This window comes from Lactuca serriola, chromosome 7 (assembly GCF_051521515.1).
Source record: "Lactuca serriola cultivar US96UC23 chromosome 7, Lser_US96UC23_V15, whole genome shotgun sequence".
Lineage (NCBI taxonomy): Eukaryota > Viridiplantae > Streptophyta > Magnoliopsida > Asterales > Asteraceae > Lactuca > Lactuca serriola.
Window position 1 is genome coordinate 204,041,098 of NC_136414.1, and position 27,760 is coordinate 204,068,857.

A 27,760-nucleotide genomic window follows, 5' to 3' on the forward strand; every position below is an offset into this window, starting at 1 on the left:
AGCAACAACCCCAGGTGTTTTCTTTTATTTTCAAAATAACTAAGAGTTTATGGCATTATATATATATATATATATATATATATATATATATATATATATATATATATATATATATATATATATATATATATATATATATATATATATATATATATATATATATATGAAAGAAACAACCTCCCCAAACCCGGATTCCACCGAGTCTATATATGAAACATCCAATATCCACATGAAAACATAAAGAGGTCGGTTTGTTTGCAAGTCATGGTCGACAAAGAAAAGATTCATGTTGAGGCCACTTCTCATCAAGAAAAGGTGTGCAACACAAGGGTGGATCTACATATAACAAAGGTGGGTCTTAGGACCTATCTATTTTTTTAGTTTTAAATATTAATTATATTGAATAAAATTTACGAACCATCTTAAGAAAAAATATGACTTACCTTACATTATTTTTGACAAGATAAAAAGACAAATAAATGAAAAAAATAGTGTTGAAAAGCAACACAACTCATTCCGTATTGTTGGTTCTAAAAATAATTATTGCAAATGAACTCTTTAATAAAAAAAGAGATTTAGTCGTGCAAAATAAATGTTTTTTTTTTTTACAAAAATCTAGTTTTAGGGGCCAGGTGGACTGGTTTTTACTAGTTCGACCCAACCCGATTCATCACATGGATTGTTTACTTTTTAGATTTTTCGATTTCACTTAATTAGAAACCACGTACTATTCTATTCTAGATTCGCCACTAGTGCAACAAAAACTTTTCTTCGTCGACAATGACCTGCAAATGAACCAGTTTGTTTATTTTCTTGTTAGTTTTTCCAAGAAAAGTATTTGAAAGAAGAGTAACTTTGACTTGATTGGCCAAAACTTTCATATCTTCCACACAAATGGTGGTGTTTTGTTATTTGGATACAAATTTGAAGAGAAAGAAAGTTAGTTTTTACATTTTTAATCGAGATAGAATTATATCTTAATTTTTGTGTCTTGGTAATTTGATATTTTAGTTTTGCTTTGTTTTTTATATATTAAAATTGTTTTATATAATTATATAATGTGAACTTATTGAGAGCACAAAAGAAAGGTAGAAGGCGCAAGTCCTTGCTTACGAATTTGCATATACCCTTGCAAGACTTGCAAATGGTATCGTTTTGTTTTGTTTTTATACATGTATGAGTTTTACTGTTGTAAATATATTTTGGTTGTTTGCAGAAAGTTTATGACGAAGAACTATATTTTGAAGCATAGGAAGGTGATGCATACAAAAAGTCGATGAAGACTAATCAGGGTAGTTTCTATAATATCATGTTAAGTAGGTTTGTAGTTTGTATGAAAAAGGCATCGTATACTCTGTTTAATGTCTTGAAAATTGATGACGGCAGTTATCTCTATCTACCTATCGAATTTATATTTCTTTATGGTTGGTATTTTGCTTATGCCATTATCTATTTCCTTTGCAATTTGTGTTGTTTTAACGCTAATCCATTGCACGATTACTTGGATACTACTTACTGTTCTCAAGACTATGCCTCTCTTGCCACTGTGTCCTACAAAAGTGACACTTGTCTCTTTGCTTTTGCTTTGAGTGTAGTCGTGGATTTTGCTTATGGTTTGGTCAATACATGCATAACATTATGCCGGTCAAAATCTTCAATATTGACATCCTACTTCTATCCGGTGGTTCTTTTGATGGAATTCTTCATTCCATTGGAATTAGAATGAGGAACGAGGAAGATAAAACTTTTTGATAGTGTTTTGGATGTAATACCCTCTAAGGCTCATTTATGACTTCATAATGGACATATTGCATGAATGGGACATAGGGACCAATAAAGTTTGCAACTTTAAGCTTCAAGAGGTCATGAAGGGGTCAGATCTAGCTTGACAACTCCTCGAACCCACATCTTTTGGACAACTCAACCAAAATCCCCAAAATCATGCTTAAACTTCAAATAAGAAGATCCAGATGAATACATGACAAGGTGATGACTTTATACCTCAAAAATGTTGCCTTTGAAGAAGAGTTTCTGGATCTAAAGCCCCTCATTCAAGCTTGATGCTTCCCACCCTCCAACTCCTTTCAAGAATCACCAAAAACGACTATTTTAAGCTCACCACACTCAAAATGCAAGATGGAAAACGAATCTAGGGTTTCTCTGGACAGGGAGGCTGGTAGGAAGGCCAACCAAGGGAGGTTAAGTCATTTATATAAGATGCAACACCTTAAATTAGGGTTTCATCTCCAGCCGTCAACTTGTCGATTTGGGGCTGCCTAACTCGTCGAGTTCCATCCCAAATCCTTAAAAACATGCTGAGAAACGACTAATACCTAGACCAAGCGTTACAACATGGAAAGAGTTTGCGACTCGATTCGGAGAATGGTATGATCCAACAAACAAAAAAGGTGGTGTCAACGATGGTTATCTTCGGGAAAAAAAAAAATTGTGGATTTTTTTTTTCATCCGGCTGGTGGTGGTGGTGGTGGTATTTGCTTTTTCTGAAGTTTAGAAGGAAGAAGGGCGACATTTGTGCGAAAACGACAATGTTCCGACGAGGGTTTTCAGATTGACGTTACGATAGGTGGTGGTGGTTCATATTTTTCCGACGAAGTTCAGCAAACTCGTTACAGAGACAACAAAGTTCAAATCAACACAGAGACTCCAACGACGACGACCAAATCTATGTCGTCATCAGCGACGTTGTAGATACAACTGAACGTTGAAGATCTGGCATCGGATGTTCAGATCTATGTCATCGATGGTGATTTGGATGGTGCAAGCGAAAAGGGGCATCTCCGATGAATAGGGTGGTCTAGTAGGCTGAGGGGCTGGTAGACGGTTCAGTATGTAATGGTAGTGGTTCGACAGTAATGGAGAGAGAGAGAGAGAGAGAGAGAGAGAGAGATAAAAATCTTTTCCACCAACAAACTCACATCACATACAATAAAACCAAAAAATGAGTCTAGCTCATAGTAAGGCCGGTAGGTGTGTGGTAAGGGTCTCTCTCTCTCTCTCTCTCTCTCTCCATGCTTTCAAAATAGATACTACACCACTATCCTATGTGGAACTAAAGTGGAGAGTCTTTGCCATAGTAGAAGCATAGCTTAACCCATTGATTTTGTTGGTATTGACGCACATTGTGCTACAAATCAAGGTTTTTCAAGCCTTGATGGTGCTCTGAAGAGGTGTACATTGGCAGGTAGAAGCTATGTGAATTCAAGACATGTGTGGTCCTTCTTAGAGGGTATTTAAATAGTGTTGATTGGATTGCAATAAATATGTGGGATGTGAGTAACATGAAGGAAAAGAAAAAGCAACAAGCTATTATATTATGAGCTTCCAAACCAAAGAAAAGAAAATGAAAAAGATTTTGATGTTAATGGTAATGGTAATGGTAATGGTGGGTGTGTATCATAAATCCGGGGTGACAAGTTGTAAAATTTCTGTCTGTATGGAACATGGTCTAGTCTAAAAGTCTAAAGTCTAAACACAGCAGAGGCAGGGAATTTTTGTTTATATACACTCAGTCAGTCTTAGTTGAATCATCATCATCATCATCCCCCGAAAATATAATATTGTATTTTTTCCAAAAATAAAGCTGAATATGATGAAATAATAAAAGGTGGGGTAGGGGATCATCCATCAACTTGTCTGTCTGTATCTCTATCTCTATGCAGTGGCAGTGATGTGTTGCTGTTCCAGTTATGGTGATGGTTCAATTGTATTTGTAGCAGCAGCAGTCGTAGTAGACTGAGATTGATACATCAATGGAACCGGTACTATCACTGGCTGTACATTACAAGTAGAAGCAGATTGATATTGATATATGGGTCCATGTCCTTGAGCTTGAGGAACAAAGTTGTAAAAATAATTCGGCACTACCTCTCTACCCCAAACTTCACCCTGTATCTGTATGCAAACATAATAACCAAACCACCAATTATATTGCTTGATTAATAATAATCAAGTAAAGGGTATATTTTAGTAACCAACAATAAACTGTATGAGTCACTTTTTTTTTGTTCCATTAAAGTGACTAAAATAAATCTAGAAAAAGACATGAACAACCTGTTGAAGAAGGTTGTTATCTTTTTGTTGAGATTGAGAAACAGTAACATCGTCATCATTACTTCCTTGTTTGAGCTGAGGAACAGGGAACTTGATCCCTGTAGCTGCTGCTGGTACTGGTGTTGATGTAGGTGGTGGTTGGTGAGTAGGGAATACACCATGAGCATGAGCATGGTTGAACAAGTGAGCATTTTGTGGTATATAAAAATGTGGGAAATAAGGATTATAAGGGACATAACTTGGAAATACTTGTCTAAAATAGGGAAAAACAGGAGGAGGAGGAGGAGGTGGAGACAATGATATGGGATTCTGGGCTGCTCCTACTGTTGCAGATTGTGTTCCAGGAGTTTGACCTATTCCGGATGTAACCACAGAGCCCCCACTCCCACTCTGACTCTGCATGCATATATATACTATTATTTATTTATTATAAACAATGTAAAATAAGGATCAAAAACATATATATATATATATATATATATATATATATATATATATATATATATATATATATATATAACACATGAATCCATAACAAACTGTGTCAGATTCTTTCATTCACTCACCTAATAACTAACTGTGTACACTAAACAACAAAAAGAAAAATGACAACATTGGCAATGTAACCGGTTTATTTAACAGTTTGGTTTAATGCCAGCATATATATACTAGTTGAAATTTGTTGATTCAATTGAGGCCTAAATTCACATTTTGTTTGGCAAATTAGTTTTTATTTATATTGGCAATGGCAACTATATCCGTTCAGTAGTAGTAGTAAGTAAGTAAGTTGCCAGGTAACAAAATTTGATGCTTACACCCAATCTAAAAGACCTAATTTCAAATAGCTTAGCCTAAGTCATTAAAACATTGGAATAAACCGGCTAAAAAAAGGCTCAACATTTGAAATTGAAATTCCATGTTTAGTGCTATTGATTAGATAGTTTGTTTATATGATATCTATAATCTATGTCATTAAAGATGAAAAGTCACTTGCCTGGAGCTCAGGTACATCAACATGTAGAAAATGTGGGCCCGGGCCCATCAGATGTGGCATATAACCAAAACTGTAGTCCCTTTGAACAATTGGATTCTGAAATCCTCCTCCTAATCCTAATGGAGGCATCATCTCCACCTCCACCTCCACCTTTTTTGTCTCATCATGTTTTAAAGCAGAATCAGGATGAGATGATTTTAAAGAAGAAGCTTCTTGGACAACATCCAAACTTCCAAATGTGAACTGACTTTTTAAATTTTCAGGGACTTGGAGATGATCAGGGAAAATAACAGCCTGATAGTTTGACTTTTCTACACCCACATCACCAGATACCTTCAACTCTGGTTTTTCTTCAGGGATCCAACAGCCATTCACTGTAACAAAGTTATAACAGATTCTCAGATTCTTGTATATGGCTTACCCATGTCAATAATTTGTAAACTATTTTACTTTGTTATTTATCATTTTTTTCTGTTTGAGATTCCTCTCGTTATGATTTTTGTATCTTTTTATATGAGCCTCAAAACTAATAAATATATTTGCAATTCAGACAAAAAGAGATGTTCACTGTACTTTTGCTCAAAATTTCTACCTTCTTTCTAGCTATTTATTGGAGTAGATTAAGAAATCTTCTCTGTGCTATGTCCACAATTACTAATTGGGTCCCTTGTGAGAAGTTTCAACCTTTTTTCTTCCCATGGTTTCATTTTGTTGCATAAATTGTCCCCAATCCATGTAAAACTGCTATTATTCTAACCTTATCTCATATTTTTAACTTTCTTTACTATTTGTAAAATTATTTGTTCCCCTTCACACCTTCCCCCTCTCATGCCCATGCAATAAATAATTCTACAAATGATACATATACATATTAAAATATAAAATAATGGTATTATAGTCATTTTACATCGTTTAGGGACAACTTCTGCAACAAAATGAAACCACTGGAAGAAAAAAGGTTGAAACTTCTCACAAGGAACCCAATCTGTAACTTTAGACATACCCTTCAGCAACTTACTCTATTCAATAATTGTGATTTTGTTAACTAGGCATTAAAACAGTTGCAAATTCAAATTTCAGCTTAATACTATCTGAAACTACATGATTCATGTTTACACCCAGTTCAAAATATATATTACCATACATATTTATCATGAATTTTTTAAGAAAGAAAACTTGGAAACACCATCAAGGAATAAAAAGCTACTCAGCCAAGAATATTACCTTTTACAGGCTCATGTAACGATTGAGGAGGCTGATTATCCTGACTGGGATTGACAGCCGATAAAGAAAGAGGCTTCAGAGACTCAGAGATCTCAATTCCTTCAACTACATCAGACTTTAGTTGTCTTGCATTGTCAGAATCTGCAGCTTCTACAACAACCGGAATGGAATCAGCACTGACCTTAATTCCAGTTCCAGCTGGAAGTCTGGAATTTGATTTAGTAGAGCCACTGCGTTTTACAATCTCACATTGTATAGTACCAACAGCACAAGTGTTCTTAGAGGAAACCACAACAGTATCTGAAGTAGAAGATGATTCAGGTGCAAGCTTATCACTGTAGCTCCCATTAGATACAACCAATGTACCATTGCCATTGGCAACAGAACTGCAAAAACAGTAAAGACAATTACAATTTACAACTGCAAATGTATCAAAGGTAACAACAAATAGGTGCAGGGGATGAAATTTACTTTGCCACATGTGCACCATTGTTTACTTTTACAGAATCAACTGGAATGATCAGCCTTGAAACCCTCTCTTGGCGATTAGTAACACCATATTCCTTCCCTGAACTCAAATTTCTCCGCCATTGATTACCCTGTGTCCGTTTATAATCTTCAGATGTATCACTGCTTATCTGAATAAAACAGCAGAAACAACTTAATGAGTTGTCGTTTCATCAAGAAAACTACAAGGTTTTTTGTATTGAAATCCCAATCAATTGCATAATTTACAGATTTACGCCGATCATGTTTCTTTTTAACTTCATGAAAAGTATCTGCAAAGTCAAAGCAATAAGTCAATAACTATAACTTTCAGCAAAATAAGCAAGTCAAAAGTCTCGCAATATAGAACATCGAATACTAGTTTATAAGTACTTAAACAAGTTATGATTGAAAACACAATGCAGTGACGATAGGTCCAAAACTGCCTATCGATCAAATATAAGAACCCTGATTCAGGTGCATACGTTGAAACAGACACTACAACAGTAATTATGTTACTTCTATCTTAGACATGCAAACAGTTACTGAAAGAAAGATAAAACAGTCTCTTAGGGTTTTTTTTACCGATATATAAGAGCCTCTGAGCAGCTTCGTTAGGATCCATGTTGCAGTCTTTGAGCATTGTGTAAACATCCTCTACGTTGTGCTTCCCAGCGATCTCTATGATATCATGAATCATCTTCAATCTCCGGCTAGCTTCCTTAGGATCCATATCACAGTCTTTGAGCGTTGTGTACACGAACTCATCGCTGTGCTTGGATCCTATGGTCTTTTTGATTTCTTGAATTACCTTCCGAGCGTTGTGCGGAATCGAAACCCTAGTGACGCCGCCGCCGCTCATGGTGAAAAAGCGAGGCCAACAAGGCGCTCGTAGGAGAGAGGGGAATAATGGGCGACTGAAAGGGTATATGATATTGGGCAGATTGGCGGTTTTGCCTGAATCAAAACTGCCTCCGAAAAGGGTAATAATATCTTCTAAGATCCTGAATTTATGAATATTTATCATACGAAATCAAACTTTCAATCCTCCCCTAATACAAAACATGTAATCAATTTAATTGGTCTTCCAGGATGTTTATAAAAAAATAGGGATATTAATAAAATTAAGCTTAGATAAGTTTTTGTGTTTTGTTGAATGATTAATTTGTTCGGAAGGAGTATAATTTGAAATATATAACTTTTTCTAACAATACGTGTAGGCATATGTATTAAATTAGAATTAAAAAAACTATTGTGATTGGTTGGTTTGTTTTCCGTATTGTTGAGATGTTTTAATATTTTATGATGTGCTTATAAAAATTTGATGTTTTCTGATATACATTTTTAATTCAACTCTTTGATAGTTTTTGACTAAGTCAACACGTGTTTATATCGGACTGAAACCATATTCTTTGATCATACGTCTGATGACTATTGAAAATAAAAATTTCACCATTATATTCTATTGTTTTTAGTGGTATGACAAAAAAAACCAAAAAAATACATTGTCATTTAGCATATGTTTTAAAAAGAACCCAACCAACAAACTAAAGTACATTGATATGATATGAAGTACATGTGTGAAAAAAAAACATTGCATTTGTAATAATTTTTTGAGTAAATTACACGATTCATCCCTCGTACAAGTGCCAAAATATACGTTCAGTTTTTATTTTCAAAAATTAACTTGAACCGCCCTTAAATCGTAAAAGGCTTCACGATTCATCACTATTTAGTTTAAATTTGTATGTTTCATCCCTTATGAGACATGTAATGACTATAATGCTCTTTTGAATTTCTTTTTCATTTATTTTTACATTTCTAATTATTGTTAATTATTAAAAAAATCTTTTAATCATTCACAGGAAATCTCTCTCTAATTCTATCTATCTCTCTCTCTGGTGAAGAACACTTAATCACCACCACCACCACTGGAAATATGAAAAATCACCACCTGAAATCAACCACCAGTCGACATTTATGTCCACCTCTAGCAACCAATATCACTAACCACTAGTTAACCACCACAACTAACCAACGACATCAAATATGAATGAAATTCAAATCTCAAATAAATCAAATCAAAACAAACCTGGAAATCAAACCTTAAACTTAAATTTGAAAATCATATCATAACCAATACCTTCAAATCTATTGAAACCGTCATACTTAACCACTACCACAACCGGTAGTCTACACCACTACTGGAAAATGGAGCACCATTGTCACCCCTATCCTCTAACCTCACATGTTGTATTGTGTTCATCACCATCCCCATAACAGTCGACACAACCAAGCTTTACACCACTTGTCACCAACAGTCAACACCCGCATTCTCCTTGCGTCACCATATTCCAACACTCAGATCTAGATAGTGCATCGGTAATAAGAGAGCAGATTCCTTCCATATAAATCATCAAGTTCTGAAACCCTGTTGAAGCATCAACTTCTGGAAATCCTATTGAAGCACTGTTAACAAAATCAAAGATGTTCATTTTCATCTTCGGTGTGTTGGAAACTAAATTAAAGCATCAATTATGAAACCATCGACTTTTGGGATTTTTATTGATTCAATTCCAGCGGGGATCGATTTGCGATTTTTCTGAAACCAAAATCTGCAAATATATTGAAACCATCATCTTAGATAACTTCGAGTTAAGATGGTGAAGGTTTCCATATCAGAATCTGGAATTAGATGATGGTCGGAGGTAACTTCAGGGCTGTCAGCGAACATATTAAGTGTTGGTGGTGAGAGGTTCAAGGTTGCCGAAAAAACTACTTAAAAGAGATATCGAGGAAAGGGAGGTTGTTCAATCGGCGGAGAAGAAGATGAAAGGGTGAGAACGAGAGATCTGAATAGGGGGAAAGGAATGGAATAGGTGGGTGGGTTGAATGCTAATGGGGTGGATTAAGGGATGTATAGTGGATTTTGCACCTGTTGCATCCCCGGACCCACAAGTGGTTATTGTTTGGTTAAGTAAGATTTCTTTTATTTATTAAGTAATGGTTTGGTTTTTTTAGGTTTGGGCTTCAGGGTTCTCCGTTGTTTCTGAAGAAAATCAGTATTGCAGCAAAAGGACATAGAAATGAAGGTGACATCTCTGCCGAACCAGCAACGAGTGAATCAGCTCTATTGGTGGTTCTTGAGAAGTTCTTTGGCGTGGTTTAAAATCTACCATCAGTTAACCAATAAGTTTGTTATCATTTTGTATGGTGGAATCAAGGAAGGAAGGAATATAATGGTTCATTCCACCCAACCAAATATAACTTGACTTTACTTGTGTTTATTCAATTTACATGTTTTCACATTTCAGGAGGCTTTCGAATGTACTAGTACAACTGAAATTCGAACAGCCAAGCTGGCCGCAGTTGTACATCTATAGCAGTGCGGGCAAAGTGATTCCGGCAAGGTCAATGAAGTCTTTTATAGAGGCACAACAAAGAACAGGGTGCATGGTCAGGTCATGCAACTTTAAGTCAACACCACATGTTGACCATTTTAGGAATGAACCTAAGTTGTATGCTTCTCAGCTCTCACAATTTCTCAAAGACTGTGTGCATACTTCTTAAAAAGTTGATGATGGTGTTTGACACCGACCTTCACTTTGACCTTGATTTTTTTCCTATTCTTTGACACGATGATATATATGATTTAGTTTTTAAAGTGAAATATATACATGAGGGACAATAAGTGTTGGGTTTTTAACACTTACCCTTTAACCAAATCCTCTTATTGTAATCTGATTGTTACCGAATATAGATGAAATTACAATGCTACATAAACGACTCTGATAATCGTATCTGTAAAAACGTTGTCTCAAAAGGGAAACGAATACCACTGCTAGTCTCAAACTTGCACCCATAGACCAATCTGATATTAATTCGAGCTTTATAAAAACAAACTGTTTGGCATGTGAGTTTTCCTTGTTGTAATTACGGGTCGAAAGCACCAAGGTCGGCACATTGGATATTGGATTAGATATCATGTTATGTAATATTATGTTATCATGACATAGGGATCTGATTATATCGGTGTCCTGGTATATAAGATGATGTTATGCTTAGTGATTAGTAGATATGTTTGATTGTCTGTTGATTGGTTATGTGTATGTTTATATGTTATGTATATGTCGACATGTTATGTGTGGTTGGGTTAAGGCGGACCATGGTAGACTGAAGGCCAAAAGACCTAGGCGGTCCGGATAGACTGTAGGGCTGAGAGGCGTACCAGTCAAGCCGAATGCCTAGAGAACGGTCCAGATAGGTCGAACCCCCGGTGAGGCGGTCCAATCATGTTGAAGGTTCTGTGAGCGGTCCAGATTGTTTGTAGGTCGGTGCGGCGTTCTAGTCAGGTTGAAGGCTATGTATGCATGTTGTTTGTTATTATGTTTATGTGGTGGTACTTTGGGAGAACTTAGTAAGCGTTGGCTTACAGTTTTGGATTATGGTTTCAGGTACTTCGGATGACCGCGGGGCGGTCCAGATTGTTTGTAGGTCGGTGCGGCGTTCTAGTCAGGTTGAAGGCTATGTATGCATGTTGTTTGTTATTATGTTTATGTGGTGGTACTTTGGGGGGACTTAGTAAGCGTTGACTTACAGTTTTGGATTATGGTTTCAGGTACTTTGGATGACCGCGAGAAGGTGAAGGCGTGAGCATACACATCCTCTTATTTATGACTTATGATTTTGGGAGACTCTGATGTTTGAAAAATATTTTGAAAACTATGACTTATAAACATTTTATGAAATTGGGTTGATGTTATAAGTTTAGATTTCTTGTGATTTTTATGGATGTTACAAAACCAATTTGTCTATACTAGTTACATTATCAATGTTCAATCTACTAAAGCAGAGTAAGTATTTTATGATAAACTCCAACTTGTTGCCCATTTGCCTTATCATTCGTTGTACTATGATAACTATGATGTATTCTTAGTTGGATGATTATAACTCAATAACACTCATTTTATTTTATGAAGAAACAAAAACTCCAACATTTTTACAAGATATCTTAGTGCAGTGAGATCAAACTCATACATTGTAGCACTTTAAATGGTAAAAAAAACATAACGATTTAGTAAATCATAAGCTAAAAATCTCATGACAAAACAAAACCTGGCAATGCTCGATCGTTCACAACTTTTTTTTTCATTTTATGTCAAACTAATAAAAATTTCTCTATATCAAACAAAGGGAAAATATGATATAAACTATAAAGGCTTCAATTAGTCGCAAGGAATAAATTTTGAGTTTCCTCAAGATTACAAGTGATTTGCCTTAATTCAATGAATAACTTAGATTTATCTTCATAGACTCCAAGCATGATTTCTTGTTCCTCCCATGCGTTTCAAACATAAAAGTGATACGATAGTCTTAGTCTAAATATTTTTTTGTGGACGAATCTTCTCCTTCATCGCATGAAGGACTCCAAAATCTCATGGCACCATATTTTCCTTGCTAGTTTGAAATTCGTTATTTGATCTCCATCTGCTTGACAACGAAGGAATTCCAAGTGTTGGTGTTGCATTTCGACTCTTTCTTTTGCTATTAAATTGTGATGATCAAACTTTTCTTTCATTTTCGCCAGCTCTTATGCCCTTCTTTCAGCTTCATCCATATGTCGTTGAGCATGCTTCGCTTTGTCGTGTCCGACCGGTAGACATTGGGGGGGGGGGTATATCGATGTCGTCGGGGATGTCATAGGTGTCAGCGTTAAGGTTGATGTTAGTTCGTGTGTCCGAAATGTCAAACAAATTTGAATTATATTGCGAGATCTCTTTGATTGTACCTCCGGCGATGTTGGCGTTTTAATCTATTTTGGATCTTTTCTCACAATCTCCCATATGTTTTCATACACGCAAACGTGACCCATTTTGACGTGATATTGCTCCCTCGTGACTCTAAATACATCAAAATCGTTCACATCACTTTACTTTTGCAAATAAAGTTTGCTGAAAATCCCATCAAACTTGGTGCACGCACGACTAATTGGAGTCCACTTGGTACTAAGCATATTGACATTGTGACATGGAGGTTTCTTCACAAACATGTGAAACTCTCCTCATATAATTTCCTATATTTGGATTTTTTGAAGTCCCGCACCACGCGACCGCCAAAGCTTACTCCTCTGGTGTCCACCATAATGGAGGTTCTTCACTTTCCGCGATCTCTTTCCCTTTCTTGTTCCATTTCCCTCTACCTCTCTGACTACCTCCTAGTTGCGTTTTGGGAATTATGTCTTGCATTTGTTATGTAGGTGGTGGTTGTGTGGTTGTTTGCAGCATAGAAGCAAATGCATTGAAAATGTTTTGGTGTAGATTTGGGTTTTGTTGCATGTATGACAATGAAATTGCATTGTGGGTGAGGTGAAATTAAAATAGTTTTCTTGAAATGATATTTGTGTTGAGTTTTGAGTGTCAAGGAGGTTCATATATCTCTCACATGGCGCGAAACTCATCAGAACGTATGTGTTTGTGTTTGGTGGAGTGTATGTGTTTATTCAAATTTGACCGTTCCAATTGAAAAAAGATATGCGATACGACTTGTTTGGATGACAATGGATGACAACATAATTGGTTGGGGGAGGGGGTGTTTTGCCTGTTACAACGCCGTTGAGGGTGAATCACATCGGCTCTAAAACCCCTCAATGGGCACATAGCGACTAGTCCAAGGGAGAAATGTTATGTTTATACAATTTTGGGTGGGCAAAAAAACAAGATTTGAAAACGAGTATAATTATAGGCAGTTGAGGTAGGTAAAATGCATACATATAGAGTTAGAAGGTTATATATGCAAATTGTTAGCCTCTCCCTTTTAGCTTCACCTGTCAAAACCCTAACCTTTAAACCCCATTAAACCCCAAGGATTCTCCATATCTCACGACTGCGTCTCCATCTCTTGCACCGATAGGTCTCTCTCTCTCTCTCTCTCTGGTATGTAGAAAAACATCAATTGACCAGTGTTTTTCATAGAATACATTGCTTGATATGTAGAACGGGATCAATTGGTTGCTGAAAATCAGTTTTTAGACTCGATTTCATGTGTTTGAACAGGAAAATGTACCACTTTATAATTTCTTGCTGAAAATCGATTTTCTGTGAGACGATTCCTTCCCCTCTTTGCAAAGTAATATGTTTTTTCCTTTGAGTTTCTGTAGTTTTTTATGTTTCCAAAAGCAGATTCTATATGGTCCTTTAAAATCACTACATGAATCTGTTTGGTTGTTCATTCCCCTGCTTTCATGAAAGTTGTTTTGTTCTTCATAAAGTGTCCAAGAGTATATAAACGTACACAATTGTTATACCCTTTATATAATTTCTACCCTGGCGCTTTTCATTGTTTTGATCTCTTGACTGTTCTGAATCAGATTGCCCAAAATCAGAATTATTACTGAAACCATGTCTTTATTGATATGAATATGTATGTACAGGAAGGGTATTTCTGTCCAAAAACCAGAATTTGTATTGAAACCCAGAAAAAAAGATTTTGCAGCGATGCCAAAAATTCCGCTTTGGGATTTGCCGGAACTGCCCAAGAATGAGCTTCCTCTTCACCTCCAACTCCAGAAGACTCGCGTCTTCTGCAACAACGATGCTCCCACTCATGTATGTATGGTTCCTGTAATTTTGATTAGAGTTGTTGCTTTAGGTTAAAACGATGACTGAGTTTGGTTTATTTTTTTTGTTTTTGGTTATGAAGACAGAGAATATACACTATTCTGGAGCATATGCATCAATGGGGATTGATAACAGCTTAAGGCTTGACGAGTTTAAGAAAAACTTCAAAGTTAAGGTCATTAAACTCAACGAAGATGACATGGAGTTTGATTTGATTGGGATTGATGCTTCTATCGCGAATGCTTTTAGAAGAATCCTCATCTCCGAGGTATTTTCCTCTTCTTCTTCTACTTCTTCATCATGGATACTTAAAAAAATTCGGTTCTTTGTATACAGCTTCCCACCATGGCCATAGAGAAGGTTCTTGTTGCAAACAGTTCATCAGTAGTACAAGACGAAGTGCTTGCCCACAGACTTGGTCTCATACCAATAAAAGTGGATCCGAGGCTGTTTGATTATATGTCAGGTTTATTGCTGTTCTCTTTACACACGCTTGTTTGTGGTTCTCTTTAGTTTTTACAGTGTTAAGTATCCCATTTCCTTTTCTTTTTCTTCAGAAAATGATGTTCCTAATGAGAAAAACTGCATTGTCTTCAAACTCCATTTCAAGAATCCTCGAGGATCCGGTGAACGACGCACAGTGTACTCTAATGATCTCAAATGGTTGCCATTTGGTAGTGAATACGTTTTGCCAACTGAAAATTCAAATTCTTCAGATCCAAATTCAAAACCAAAAACATACACATCATATACTTCCAGCCAGGACTCATTGCCTGAGTTCTCCACCAATCCTATTACTGTCACTCCTGGTATCATTATATCAAAGCTTGGACCCGGGCAGGTGATTATTTGATTCAAAACTTTATTTTTTTTTATACAATTTCAATTTAAAGCTTTTTCTTTTGTTTTAATTGTTTATAATTATGTATATGTAGGAGATTGAGCTAGAAGCACATGCGTGTAAAGGCCTTGGTAAAACACATGCCAAATGGTCTCCTGTGGCTACTGCTTGGTATAGAATGCTACCTGAGGTGAAAAACATTCCTTTTTTTTTTTTTTTTTAAATAAAAAAATAAATAAATCTCTACGATATCCTTACATGTGACAGGAATAGCAACATACTTTTGTTCATTTTGTTTTAGGTTATATTGTTGAAAGACATTGAGGATGATGATGCTGAGGAACTTGTAAAGAAATGCCCGGTGAATGTGTTTGACATTGAGGATATTGCTAAAGGTAACATCCAGTTTCCTTCACATAAGCGATAAGTGAAAGAAATAGCAATGTACTCTGATTCTAGAGTAAATTACATCTTTGGTCCTTAAGTATAGCCTGATATTTTCAGTTTTTGGTCCCAAAGAGTGTACTCTTGCATTATTTGGTCTTTATTTGAGTTTTTTTTGTAGATTCTAGTATATATTTGGGACCAAAATTGCAATAATTAGCTATACTCACCGACCAAAAATAGTCATTTTACTTGAAAAAGGGACCAAACACGTTACCAGAACTTCAAATAAGGACCAAAATTGCAAAAATAGCTATACTTGAGGATCAAAACTAGTAATTTCAATTGGAACGAGGACCAAAAATATTACAAGAGAACTTTTTGTGACCAAAATTGGAAAAATCAGGTACCAAAAAAAGTCATTTTACATGGAACAAGGACTAAAAATGTTGCCAGAACCTTAAATTAGGAACAAGTTGCAAGATTTAACTTTTTGTGACCAAAATTGCAAATCAGCTATACTCGAGGACACAAAAAATAGCCATTTTATTTGGAACAGAGACCAAAAACTTCACAAGAACCTTGTCCTTAAACAAGGATAAAAAATTGCAAGAGAAGTTTTTGGGATGAAAGTTGCAAAAAATAGGTATACCGAGGGACCAAAAATGTAAGTTAAAGTTAGTCTTGATATTATTTGTTGAAATGAAATGATGGGACAGGTAGGAAGAGGGCAACCGTGGCTAGACCAAGGGCTTGTACCCTTTGTAGGGAATGCATTAGGGAGCCTGGATGGGAGGAAAAGGTGGCACTTCGACGTGTCAAAGATCATTTTATCTGTAAGTCCAACAGATACAAATACTTTCATTCTATTAATTATTTAAGATTTTTTATTATTTTTATTTTGTTGTTCAGTCACTATAGAATCGACTGGAGCATTGCCACCTGACGTGCTGTTCACTGAAGCTGTGCAGATCTTGGAAGATAAGTGTGAACGTGTTATAACTGAGATGTCGTAGTCTCATTTTTATGTTTCAAAAAGTGTTACATTTACATTATATCCTAACTTTTTTTTAATGCATGTGTAAAACATAGTTTATGACCATTTTTTGGAAAAGAAAAAACATTGTTGGAAATTAGATGATGGCTGTAAATGAAAGAAGAGATTGTGATTTGTGATGATGGATGGGGTGGGGTGGGAACATGAGTAATAAAGTAGATGGCCCCTTTAACTACTTTAGGCAAGTGAATCATACAACTTGATCTTATATGTCCCCACTTTCATACGACTCATTTTTATTTTTATTTAACCCTTTTAATGATGTGTATATATATATATATATATATATATATATATATATATATATATATATATATATATATATATATTATTGTTAAACCATGTATTCTGTCTTCCGTTATCTGTTATTTTCCTTTTTTGTGTGATTTTTATTTTAATTTGGGCTTATTCCGAAAGCCCAAATTGTTTTTTTTAATAAACATGAAATAGCGGAATCTCATAATTCACATTTAAAATCGAAGCTGTCGAAAGAGGTCGAGAGCATTGATTGTAACGGAAACAGTGGCTCGTTTCATGACTTGGATAACTCAAAATGAAATTTATCATGCTTGTTTTAGAAGGAAAATAATACTATTTAAATAATCTTATTATATTTATTAACATGAGATGCGTAACTGTTTAATTGTTGTGATTGAAATTCAATCTTATTATTATATGTTTGAAAAAAGCATGCTGTTTCCATGAAAATTGTCGTGTAAAAAACAATAGAAAAGTCGATAGCGTTTGACAGAAGTAGAGTCTTGTTTTCATACCAACATCGGGTGGCATAATATCACCAAAATACTAGTATTCATTTTGACCATAAAAGTACCCTCTCCACTATCATCAAGCCTGGATTTTGGTCTAAATGGACAAAAAGAAGAACAAAAAGAGGGATATAATCTAAAAACAAAACAAAAAGAGGGATATAATTTTTAATTTGCAAAATTATAGAAACAGATCATTTATAATAAGTCAAATTACGTAAATGGTCATGTGTAGATTGTAATAGCATGAAATGTAAAAATTACATAAATATCCTCAATGTAAGAGTAAAATTATAGAAATAACCCAAATTGTAACGACGAACCATTTTTCTCATGACATGGACCAGTTTAACGTCTATATCTATATGTCTAACAACATTTAATTTCTTTTATTAACTCATTTAATACGTGCATTTTGATTTCATGCTACTCAATATGTTTCATTGATAGTTATCCCTTATTCAGGTTAAATGTTCAAGTCTGGTCGCGGATATAGATGGATTTAAAAAGTAGTTGTCGTTTAAAAAAAAGAATTAAATTGATTAGGTTATATCATACAGTTTCTAAAAGGTCAAATAAGTAAAACTAAATTTTTAGATAAAAGTGAATGAGTCAAATAGGTTTTTGCAACATTTTTTTTTTTATGATTTTATACATCAAACTGTTCTTTTTTTTAAACAATTTATATAACTATGTTTCAACTAATCAATTAAAAAAAATTGCATATTAATACAAAATATTACAGGGATGTGCTTTTTAATCGAAAAATCAAACAGGAAGCGGTTGAAACCGGTTAGCAGTATTCAGTCCGGTTCCAAATTCCCCCAATTCATGATTTTCGGTTTTTGGTTCTTTGGTTTCCGGTCCGGTTCAAGTCAATTTCATTACCAAACATCTTCTTAGATAGGGTTGGAATCGACTAGTGGTATTCGATCCGGTTCTCGGTTCCCCATTTACTCCTACATCGATTTTCGGTTCTTTATGCTCGGATCGGTTCCAAACAGTTTACATCCTTGGCATATTATATTCGATCCAAATAAGTTTTTTCATAATCATAATCAAATATTTGACCCTAAAACCTTTAGTATTAATTTAAAATAAAAAAAGGATATTTTATATATCCTCACAGGCTATAGTTGTCTCTCTCCTCCATGTTAATGGTAGTAGCCCACATAGACAGCCCCAACACTCGAAACCTTTTTTCTTCTTCTTTAGACCACAATTCATTATGAATTATGGGAGAGAGTGATAGTGATCCCCTCTCTTTCTTTCTTTATCTCACACACTCCCACCATTAATGGTAGTGCTCCCTCTCCTCTTCTCTCCTAGCTAATGTTCATTGATGCCTCAACAATCAACATTCAACAAGAACCCTAAAGTTGTCATCTTTCTACACTTTCAGGTACGCTTTTATATATGACCCCTCATATCTTTTTCTACTTTTCTTTCTGTAAATCAAAGTGGGTTTTATGGCCCTCCCTATTGTCTTTTAGATTATGGTTGTTTGTGGGGGTAGTTTTTGTAGGGTTAATAGTATTATGGAGGGAAGTTGTGTCAGTTCCAAGAATCAAGACTCATGTGTTCGTTTTCTTGATTATCATACGTTTCTTCTTACTTCTTCTAATCTTCTTTTCTTTCTCTATCTATCTATATATATATGTGTGTAGAAAGCTGCTCCTGAAACGTAACAATGGGTTCAATCGGAGAAATGAAACCGTTTAAAGATCCAATAATTGGTGGTGAAAGAACAGATTTTGTGGAGAGTGGAAAGAGTAGCATGTGTAGAGGAAGTACAAGCACTGATATAAGCGACGAAAGTTGTTACAGCACGTTGAGCGCCACCATCAGCAAACCTCATAAATCAAACGATTCAAGATGGGAAGCGATTCAGAGTGTTAGATTACAAGATGGGAATCTGGGTCTGAATCATTTTCGATTGTTGAAAAGATTGGGTTGCGGGGACATCGGAAGTGTTTATCTTTGTGAGCTTACGGGTACCAAATCGTATTATGCAATGAAGGTGATGGATAAAGTGTCGCTTGAAGGTCGTAATAAGTTATTAAGAGCGCAAACAGAAAAGGAAATACTTCAATCTTTGGATCATCCTTTTCTTCCCAGTTTGTATACTCATTTTGAGACGGATAAGTTCTCGTGTTTGGTAATGGAGTTTTGCCCCGGCGGCGATTTGCACATGCTCCGGCAACGCCAGCCGGGAAAACGATTCTGTGAACAAGCTGTCAAGTAAGTATATGACAACCTAATTAATATTCCCAGATCTTTTCTTTTTCAATAAACTTTTGAATCTTATGCAGATTTTATGTTGCTGAGATACTTCTTGCTATGGAGTACCTGCATATGCTTGGAATCGTGTATCGTGACCTGAAGCCGGAAAATGTTCTTGTTAGGGAAGATGGTCATATAATGCTTACCGACTTTGATCTTTCACTTCGTTGTTCAGTCAGTCCAACGCTTGTGAATTTATTTTCATCGTCTTTAGAGAACGATCCTTTACAGAAGAGCTCCGGCGGTTATTGCATCGAGCCGCCGTCGTCTTCGTCTTGTATCCAACCCTCATGTGTGGTTTCTACCTCTTGTTTCTCTCCGAGAATGTTTAGATCCAAGAAAGATAAGAAATCGAAGTCGAAATCGGAAATTGGGAACCAGGTGAGTCCGTTACCGGAGCTTATGGCGGAGCCGACCGGTGTCCGGTCAATGTCGTTTGTTGGGACGCATGAGTATTTGGCGCCAGAGATTATAAAAAACGAAGGACATGGCAGCGCGGTGGATTGGTGGACGCTTGGTATATTTTTGTACGAGTTGCTTTTTGGGAAAACTCCGTTCAAAGGGACAGGCAATCGAGCGACGTTGACAAATGTGGTTGGGCAGCCGCTGAGGTTCCCGGAGTCGCCGGTTGTGAGTTTTCCGGCGAGGGATCTGATGAGAGGTTTGCTGGTGAAAGAACCAAAGCAACGATTGGCATACAAGAGAGGAGCTACTGAAATCAAACAACATCCTTTCTTTGAAGGTGTTAATTGGGCGTTGATTCGTTGTGCAACCCCACCGGAAATCCCAAAGGCGGTGGTGTTTGAACGGAATTCTTCTCCGATGACATCCCTTTGCGAGAAAAAGGCTGCTGCTGTCGTGGTTGCACCTGAGAAGAAGGGATCCGACAATTATCTTGAGTTTGATTTCTTTTGAAACAGTTATACATTCTGAAATGTGAAGCATTCTTTTTTAATTTCGTTTGGATTTTTTTTTTTTTTTCTGTGGAAAGATAAGAAATTTATGATGTTTTTGTTTGGACGACTGTTGAAATATGTGAAAATTTTGTGTTTGTAAATGTTAATACAACGACATTCTTCAGATTATTCCTTTTGGCGCTAGTTTTTTACTTTTTACATGGTTAAAAGTGAAACAATATTTCCTAAAAACGAAGGATTACACAATATTAAAATAAAATGCGGTGAACGTGGATCGAACACGTGACCTTCAGATCTTCAGTCTGACGCTCTCCCAACTGAGCTATCCCCGCAGATGAATATGCCTTTAGACATATCATATATGATCAAAGTATTAATGAGACAACTATACCTTATATTTGAAATGTATACAAAAATAAATATAACTAATAATTAGTGAACGAGAACGTGAGAATGTTTATTTAGTGAATGCACCGTTTTGGCGTTTTGACATAAATGAGCATTTAATTTATCAAATTTTTTTTTCCAACCATGTAATATAAATTATAAAGCAAAATATATGTTATATCAATACAACAATATCAATGGAAATTTAAAACCATGTATACGTTTTTTTTTTTGTGTTTAATAGTGTAGATATAAAAATGAAACATGAAAGTATTTTACTTTTATCCAAATTTTCTTATTCAAACAATATGTTCTTGAGATCCAAACCATTCTGTACTTTATGTATAAAAAGGAGTAATTTTTTGGATCTAATTACACACTTTTTAGCTTTGACATATTCTTTTGATAATATTTGTTAATTTATTATAAAGTGATTAGTATATATTTTGAAGCATTTTCTTCGCGGTTGATATGGGGTTTTTCTTTCGCATGTCATTCAAAATAATATTAATATAATATGAAATTAATAAAATAAAATAAATATAAATATAAAATCATATATAAACAATATGAAATTAGTTTAGATATATAACCTCATCATCCAAAATGTTTCATTCGTACTACTCATAAATATATCAAAAGATTTCATCCAATTTACAAATTTGTCATTTATATTAGAACCATAAAAAATATAAGAAAACAACATTGTTTTATGCAGTGGCGAATCTAGAACAAAATAGCACGTGGTTCCTACTTAAGTGAATGCGAAAAAACCAAAGAGTCAACTCTATGTATGACAGATTGGGTCGAGTCGAACCAACAAAAAAACAACCGGTTAGTAAAAACGCGAGTTCAACGTGACCAATAGAATAGTTAAAACGGGTAAAATCAGTGTCTACTTAACACTAAAATCTAATTTTTGCAAAAAAAAATTAACTACTTTGCACGACCGAGTCTCTTTTCTTTTTAAAAGGTTCATTTGCAACAATCATTTTATACGGCCAACAATATGAGAAGAGTTGTTTGCTTATTTTAATTTCCTAATAACCATTCATAATTTATTTTTGAGTAAATTACACGAATGGTCCCTATGGTTTGGGGTAATTTGCGGGTTTGGTCCCTAACTTATTTTTTTAACTCGGAAAGTCTCTACTGTTTGTTTTTGTTACGCCATTGGTCCCTATTATTTGTTTTTGTTACGTGCTTGGTCCCTATCTTATCTAAAAATACTATTATTTAAATAGAGAAAAATGGTGGGGTAGGTAAGGTAAGGTGAGGGAGATGAGGTTGGTGGTGTGTTTATTTAAATAAATTAAAAAATCAAGGACAAAATAAGTTTTTTAGGTAAAACAGGGACCAAGCGCGTAACAAAAACAAACAGTAAGGACCTTCCGAGTTAAAAAAATAAGTTAGGGACCAAACCCGCAAATTACCCTAAACCATAGGGACCATTCGTGTAATTTACTCTTTATTTTTTTACATCAAACAACTTCAACTCTCTTTTTTATCTCCGATGTTTCATAGGTTTTGAAAGTATTAAACCATTTGCTTTGAAATGTAAGTATCAATTTTCCATTATTTTTTTATTTATTTGTTTTCTTATTTTGTCAAATATTATTAGGTAGGTCCTAATTATTTTTAAGATAATTCATATTCTTTTTACTATTGAAATGTTATATAAATTAAAAAATTAGGTGGGTCCTAAGACCCACCTTGCTTGTAAGTGGCTTCGCCTCTAGTTTTATGGAAATTTGTTTGGTGATCTAAAGATAAAAACATGAACATTTGTCATTAGATGTTAAAAAATCGAAAAAGAAATTTAGGAACCGAGAATTGCCGCAAGTGATTTTAACAATTACGTTGAAGCTCTACGAAGTTGTCAATACTATATCACTATCATAGGTGGATGATTGAGGTGGGTAAAGAAGATCAATAATTTTGAGTCGTGAGGTTGTTGGTGTTTAATTGTTTTTACTTTTTAGTGTCTTTAGCCGTTTTAGGTTAATGTAATTTACATGAACACTGTGTGTAATTTTGAGTTATGATCAAGTACATTAGGTGGTGCAAACTCAAACAAATTTTAGGATCGCAAATATAGTGTCATAACACTATTTTGTAGTTGTTTTTTTCTCTAGTTTCTTAACACTACTTTTTATTTTATTTATTTTATTTTTTTTAGTAATTACACGAATGGTGTCAGTAGCTGACAGTCGGGGCGGGGATAAGCTTCCTTCTTCACAAGCTTCTCCCTCCCAAAAAAACCGAACCGATAGCGCTTCCCGTTTTTTCTATTCCATCCCATTCCATTCCGGAACAGGCGGCTAATACTAATCTAATAAGTGAAGTAGTCGTCGTCTGACCAATCGGCTCGGACACCAGGCCGTCCGTGCCCGGCCATTTTGTCTAGCCCTAAATGGAATCCCTTAGTTACGCTATGGTTTAGGGTAATTTGCATATTTGGACTATAATTTATTTATTTTTAACTCAAGAAGGTCCATATTTTTTGTTTTTGTTACACGTTTGGTCACTGTCTTACCTAAAAATGCTATTTTAGCATTGATTTTTTAATTTATTTAAATAAAAACACCTAAACCTCACTCATCTCACATTACCTTATTATCTATCCCACCATTTTCCCTATTTAAATGGAGCTTTTTTAAAAAAAAAAAATATATTCAAACGTTCTAAAGAAACAAACGGGTTAGGACACGTTAATTAAATTTTTTGGGTAAAGGTCAATCACTTTCAATCCGTCTCCTGTTTTGACAACAGGACACTACATCTTTGTCAAATCTAGTAAAAGTTCAATACTGTCGGCATGATATCTTAAAAGATAAACATATTATAAGAGTTAATTTATCATCTCCATTTTAATCTCTATCATAAATTGTTAAAATGATTTATTAACCTCCATTAAAGTCTCGACTCTTTTTTGTGTACAAGCTAATATGGGCAGTTATGAGTCGTAGTATTTAATAATGCAGAAAAAGAATATGATTTCTTTTTTTTTTTTTTTTTTTTTTTGTAGGCAACCTAATTATATAAATGTCAAGGAGGGCTATCTAGCTTTCAAATATAGTACATATCATTTTCTATATCAAATCCAATGTAAATTTTTTACCGTTATATCAATTTTAAATTTAAAAAATTCAATGAAACTTAGTACAATTTTTTGCAATGTTCTTGCAATATTAAAACTTGATGTTTAAGACGGATCTAAGGTAAGCTTAAAATGAGGTTATCATTTTATGTTAATACAGGAAACTGTGAACGAAATTTATTTGTAGATTGTTGGATTTAGAGTGTTGGGGCCTGATTGCTAGACTCTTGACTAAAAGACTAACTACAATGGTAAAACATAAAAATAATGAGTTTTAAATACTAAAATGGTGTAATAATCCAACCATACATTAAAATAATGTATTTTAGAGGTTGAACATTATGATCTTCATATTTGGTGTTTGAGTGTATCCTACATACTAAAATAATATATTTTAGAGATTGATTGAAATGCTAAAAAGAAAAACTAACACTAAAATGATAATTTTTTAGTGTACCATTGAATTTTGTCTAAAAGCCTAAAAGTAAAAACGTATTTAAGCCGACAAAGCCAAACTAAAATGGTCGGAGAAGAAACAATAGAAAGTAGGGTTCGATGTTGTGGAGACATGGAATTGGTTGTATGAAGAGGGCAAAGTCTTGATCAAACATGTCAAGCCCATTAAGGGGGTGTTTGGATTAGCTTATTAGTTTATTGTTTATTAGCTTATTTGTGGTGGGAATAAGCAATAAGCATGGGGATAGATGCTTATTAAAATTAGCTTATTTAGTTTAATAAGTTGGATTTTATCCAAACACTCAAAGTTAGCTTATTGTGGGAATAAGCAATAAACATCTCTTTTTTTCCTATCCAAACACCCCCTAAAATAACACATTGATTTTTGTTCTAATTTAATTTACGTAAATAATTTCATATTAGTATAAAGAGTTAATTGATTCAGATCATTTGTCAAAATAAAAGGATAAATGTATAAATGACATTAATTTTATATAAAACTTTTATTTTGATTTTGATATTGTATTTTTTTTACAATTAAGGTATTAGTTTTTTAAAAAATAATAATTTTGACATTATATTTTTCAATTTGTTTCAATGCTGATGCTGACAATTTGACCGTCCAATCCAATTGGCAACTGACGTGACATGATGACGTATTGATTTTTGATGACGTAACGTTGACATGAGATGATGACCTAATATTTTTAGTGACACCACTTTTTGGGTATGAAAATTGATAAATTAAATAAAATATATGGACTTAATTGAAAAAGAACCACAATATCAAAATCATTTTTTTCTGAAAATTTAGTGTTTTTTTGTGCAATATTTCATTATTAACATAATGAGGGTTGGAGACCCTTTGTGAGCAAGCTTTTAGAGCAAAACAACATAACAAAATTAACGTCAAACACATGTAGTGTCAATATTAGTTTGCATTCCAATCTACCACATCCTTAATGTTAATGTGTGATGCCCTAAAGTTAATGGACGAAATGAATTCAATGTATTATATTTCGTGTGTCTATTCATTAAATCTTAAAGAGCTTAATGCATTGTGGTTGTCATAAACTTAGTGGACGGAATGAAAGATATATGGAAAAAAATGTTGTTTTGAGCTGTAGATTTTGAAACAAGCATGTAACATCCCATTTTTTTCCTGGTATACTATTATTTCCGTATTTTAATTATTTAATTCAATTATTTTTATTTAAAAATGAAAGAGATAATTTAATAAATAAGATTAGATACCGAAAATAATAATAATAAGTTATATTGGGGAAGATAAGTAAAGGGACTAAATTAGAGAAACTTTAGAAACTTAAATTGTCATATTATTGGATTTAAGGACTAACTAAATTAATAAAGTGAAAATTAGGGAGGTTAGTTTTGCCATTTGTTGAAAGTTACATGTACCTTTTACTTCTTAATACATACGGGATTTGAGGCCTATCCATTATTTGCGGCCCAAATTCATGCTTTAATCGACCTTTTTTTTAAGCCGTCCGCGTTGCTTGCCAGATGAAGTTATATTCTGTTACTTTGTTAATCCTTGTAACTTTTATATGAATAAATAAGAAAGGATTATTCATATATTTTATGTGCTTAATTGTTATATAGGATATTATGTGTATTTAATAATAAAATAAATAAAATTAAATACACTTCAAAAATAAAAGATTACTTAGGACAATTAATCTTAAGTTAGTTGTAGTATGCGTCATATGGATTCCAGAGATATAAGGAGCGTTCAAATCCGACTTTATATGAAGAAGTTATGTCTTCAAAGTTTCTCGATTTAACCAGCACGACTCTGCGTCTCATAAAAAGTAGATTTTCGATAAATTACTTTTTAGCCTTAGTAATCTAAACGAGAGTCGTAATAGTCGTTAAACCGAGAGCGTGCATATAGAGAACGTCCAAATCTGACTTCGTGAGAGGAAGTTTATGATTTTTTTAAGATTCGACATAATAGTATTCTAGTTAAAAATCAAATTCTAGATCGGTACAAATTTTTAGCCAAGATGATCTAAATGAGAGTTGAAGATCTCATTGATAGGAGTCCAACGATAAAAAGTCTGTCGAAAACGAACGCCGGATGAGAGTGTTAGGCTCGTTTACACCCCTCTCTGGTGCAACTCTGTTGAAGGTAGCGCCTAGCCCTCGCTGCTGAGCATAAAGCTGGTCCACACTGTGGCCTCTCGCCCTGAATCACCAGCTCTCCCCCACTTTGGGTCCTGACATGTACCAACTGCTTCACACAGTCGATCACAACCCCATTAGGGCTCAACCAGTCCATATCGATGATAACCTTGTTCCCACGCAATGGTATGGGAACCAAATATACCAGATAGCGCTCCTCGAACAGCCTCAAAACACAATCCATGGAAACCTCTGATGCTTGTACTTATCAGTCATCAGCAATCTCGACCTCTAGAGGGCAATCCAACATGCCCAAAGACTTAGGGAACCTCTTGCTAAGTGTAAGGGAGACAAATGATCGGGTAGCACCCGAATCGAACAACAACTGAACTGGAATACCGTTCACATGGAACGATCCTAAACAAAACACATAACATGGAACATAAATATCATAAGCAACATATAATAAGAACTAGGGAGAATAAATCATACCCGTCACCACATCGGGTGCAGCGCGCACCTCCTCGGTAAACAACTGGAAGGCTCTGCTCCTCACCACTAGAGCCTCTGACTTGCCATGCTGGCCATCAGTAATCTGCAGGGTCGCTGGAGCTGGCGCCACCACTAACGCTGCTGATGCTGTCAATCTCGGGCAATCGGCCTTCTTGAGGCCCTTCTGATTGTAACATCCAGATTCTTAGGGTTATTATGGTGTAGGTTAATCTTGTGATTAAAGGAGAGACTCGACGAGTTGAGGATCCAACTCGCCGAGTCGAGTCGGGCTTCTCACGCGGATTTAATGAGTGGACTCGACGAGTCTGAGGAGGGACTCGCCGAGTAGGTGCTGGGTAGAGAAACCCTAATTTCTTGGGTTTAGGACCTATTTAAAGGTCCTTATGGCCTTCATTTATGGCCATTACACCCTGAGAAACCCTAAAGAGCAGAGAGAAAGCATGTGGTGCAAGAGGACGGCTAATTCATCATCTTTTGGTGTGTCTTAACAAAGGGAAGGATGGATTTCGAGCTAGGATG

The 27,760-nt window shown here is 34.9% G+C and overlaps 3 protein-coding genes and 1 non-coding gene across 6 annotated transcripts; 2 read left to right on the plus strand and 2 right to left on the minus strand.

Moving 5' to 3' along the window:
* Positions 1–3,362: 3,362 nt before the first annotated feature.
* On the minus strand, positions 3,363–7,772 carry LOC145061574 (uncharacterized). The gene is made up of 7 exons (XM_079009101.1): positions 7,361–7,772; positions 7,025–7,068; positions 6,761–6,927; positions 6,290–6,675; positions 5,066–5,439; positions 4,072–4,467; positions 3,363–3,912 (listed from the first exon to the last, which is right to left on the minus strand). Exons 1-7 carry the CDS (start codon positions 7,635–7,637, stop codon positions 3,706–3,708), a joined length of 1,851 nt encoding a protein of 616 aa, XP_078865227.1. The 5' UTR covers positions 7,638–7,772; the 3' UTR covers positions 3,363–3,705.
* A 5,767-nt stretch (positions 7,773–13,539) lies between these two features.
* LOC145062866 (uncharacterized) lies at positions 13,540–16,752 on the plus strand. 3 transcript variants are annotated; one of them, XM_079010454.1, is made up of 9 exons: positions 13,540–13,684; positions 14,205–14,379; positions 14,474–14,659; positions 14,728–14,857; positions 14,949–15,232; positions 15,327–15,422; positions 15,534–15,627; positions 16,336–16,452; positions 16,529–16,752. In XM_079010454.1, the coding sequence occupies exons 2-9, from the start codon at positions 14,269–14,271 to the stop codon at positions 16,630–16,632; spliced, it is 1,122 nt and encodes a 373-aa protein (XP_078866580.1). In that variant the 5' UTR covers positions 13,540–13,684; positions 14,205–14,268; the 3' UTR covers positions 16,633–16,752. The 3 variants fall into 3 exon arrangements, with proteins under 3 accessions (XP_078866580.1, XP_078866579.1, XP_078866581.1); XM_079010453.1 differs by having other exon boundaries at positions 13,581–13,707; XM_079010455.1 differs by having other exon boundaries at positions 13,604–13,704; positions 14,204–14,379.
* Positions 16,753–18,614: 1,862 nt separating this feature from the next.
* Positions 18,615–20,808, plus strand: LOC145061352 (serine/threonine-protein kinase D6PKL2-like). The gene is made up of 3 exons (XM_079008794.1): positions 18,615–18,842; positions 19,108–19,681; positions 19,753–20,808. Exons 2-3 carry the CDS (start codon positions 19,131–19,133, stop codon positions 20,636–20,638), a joined length of 1,437 nt encoding a protein of 478 aa, XP_078864920.1. The 5' UTR covers positions 18,615–18,842; positions 19,108–19,130; the 3' UTR covers positions 20,639–20,808.
* A 91-nt stretch (positions 20,809–20,899) lies between these two features.
* TRNAF-GAA (transfer RNA phenylalanine (anticodon GAA)) lies at positions 20,900–20,972 on the minus strand. The gene has a single exon. It is a non-coding gene; the product is annotated as a tRNA-Phe (tRNA).
* Positions 20,973–27,760: the final 6,788 nt, after the last annotated feature.

Excerpts from the sequence above, each read along its gene's own strand:
- LOC145062866 (XM_079010454.1), top strand. The coding sequence starts at position 14,269 with ATGCCAAAAATTCCGCTTTGGGATTTGCCGGAACTGCCCAAGAATGAG. Across the intron at positions 14,380-14,473 it reads ACAACGATGCTCCCACTCAT|ACAGAGAATATACACTATTC; the intron begins GTATGTATGGTT and ends TTGGTTATGAAG. Across the intron at positions 14,858-14,948 it reads GCTGTTTGATTATATGTCAG|AAAATGATGTTCCTAATGAG; the intron begins GTTTATTGCTGT and ends CTTTTTCTTCAG.
- LOC145061574 (XM_079009101.1), bottom strand. The coding sequence starts at position 7,637 with ATGAGCGGCGGCGGCGTCACTAGGGTTTCGATTCCGCACAACGCTCGG. Across the intron at positions 5,440-6,289 it reads GTTACATGAGCCTGTAAAAG|TGAATGGCTGTTGGATCCCT; the intron begins GTAATATTCTTG and ends ACTTTGTTACAG. Across the intron at positions 3,913-4,071 it reads ATAACAACCTTCTTCAACAG|ATACAGGGTGAAGTTTGGGG; the intron begins GTTGTTCATGTC and ends GTTTGCATACAG.
- LOC145061352 (XM_079008794.1), top strand. The coding sequence starts at position 19,131 with ATGGGTTCAATCGGAGAAATGAAACCGTTTAAAGATCCAATAATTGGT. Across the intron at positions 19,682-19,752 it reads TTCTGTGAACAAGCTGTCAA|ATTTTATGTTGCTGAGATAC; the intron begins GTAAGTATATGA and ends AATCTTATGCAG.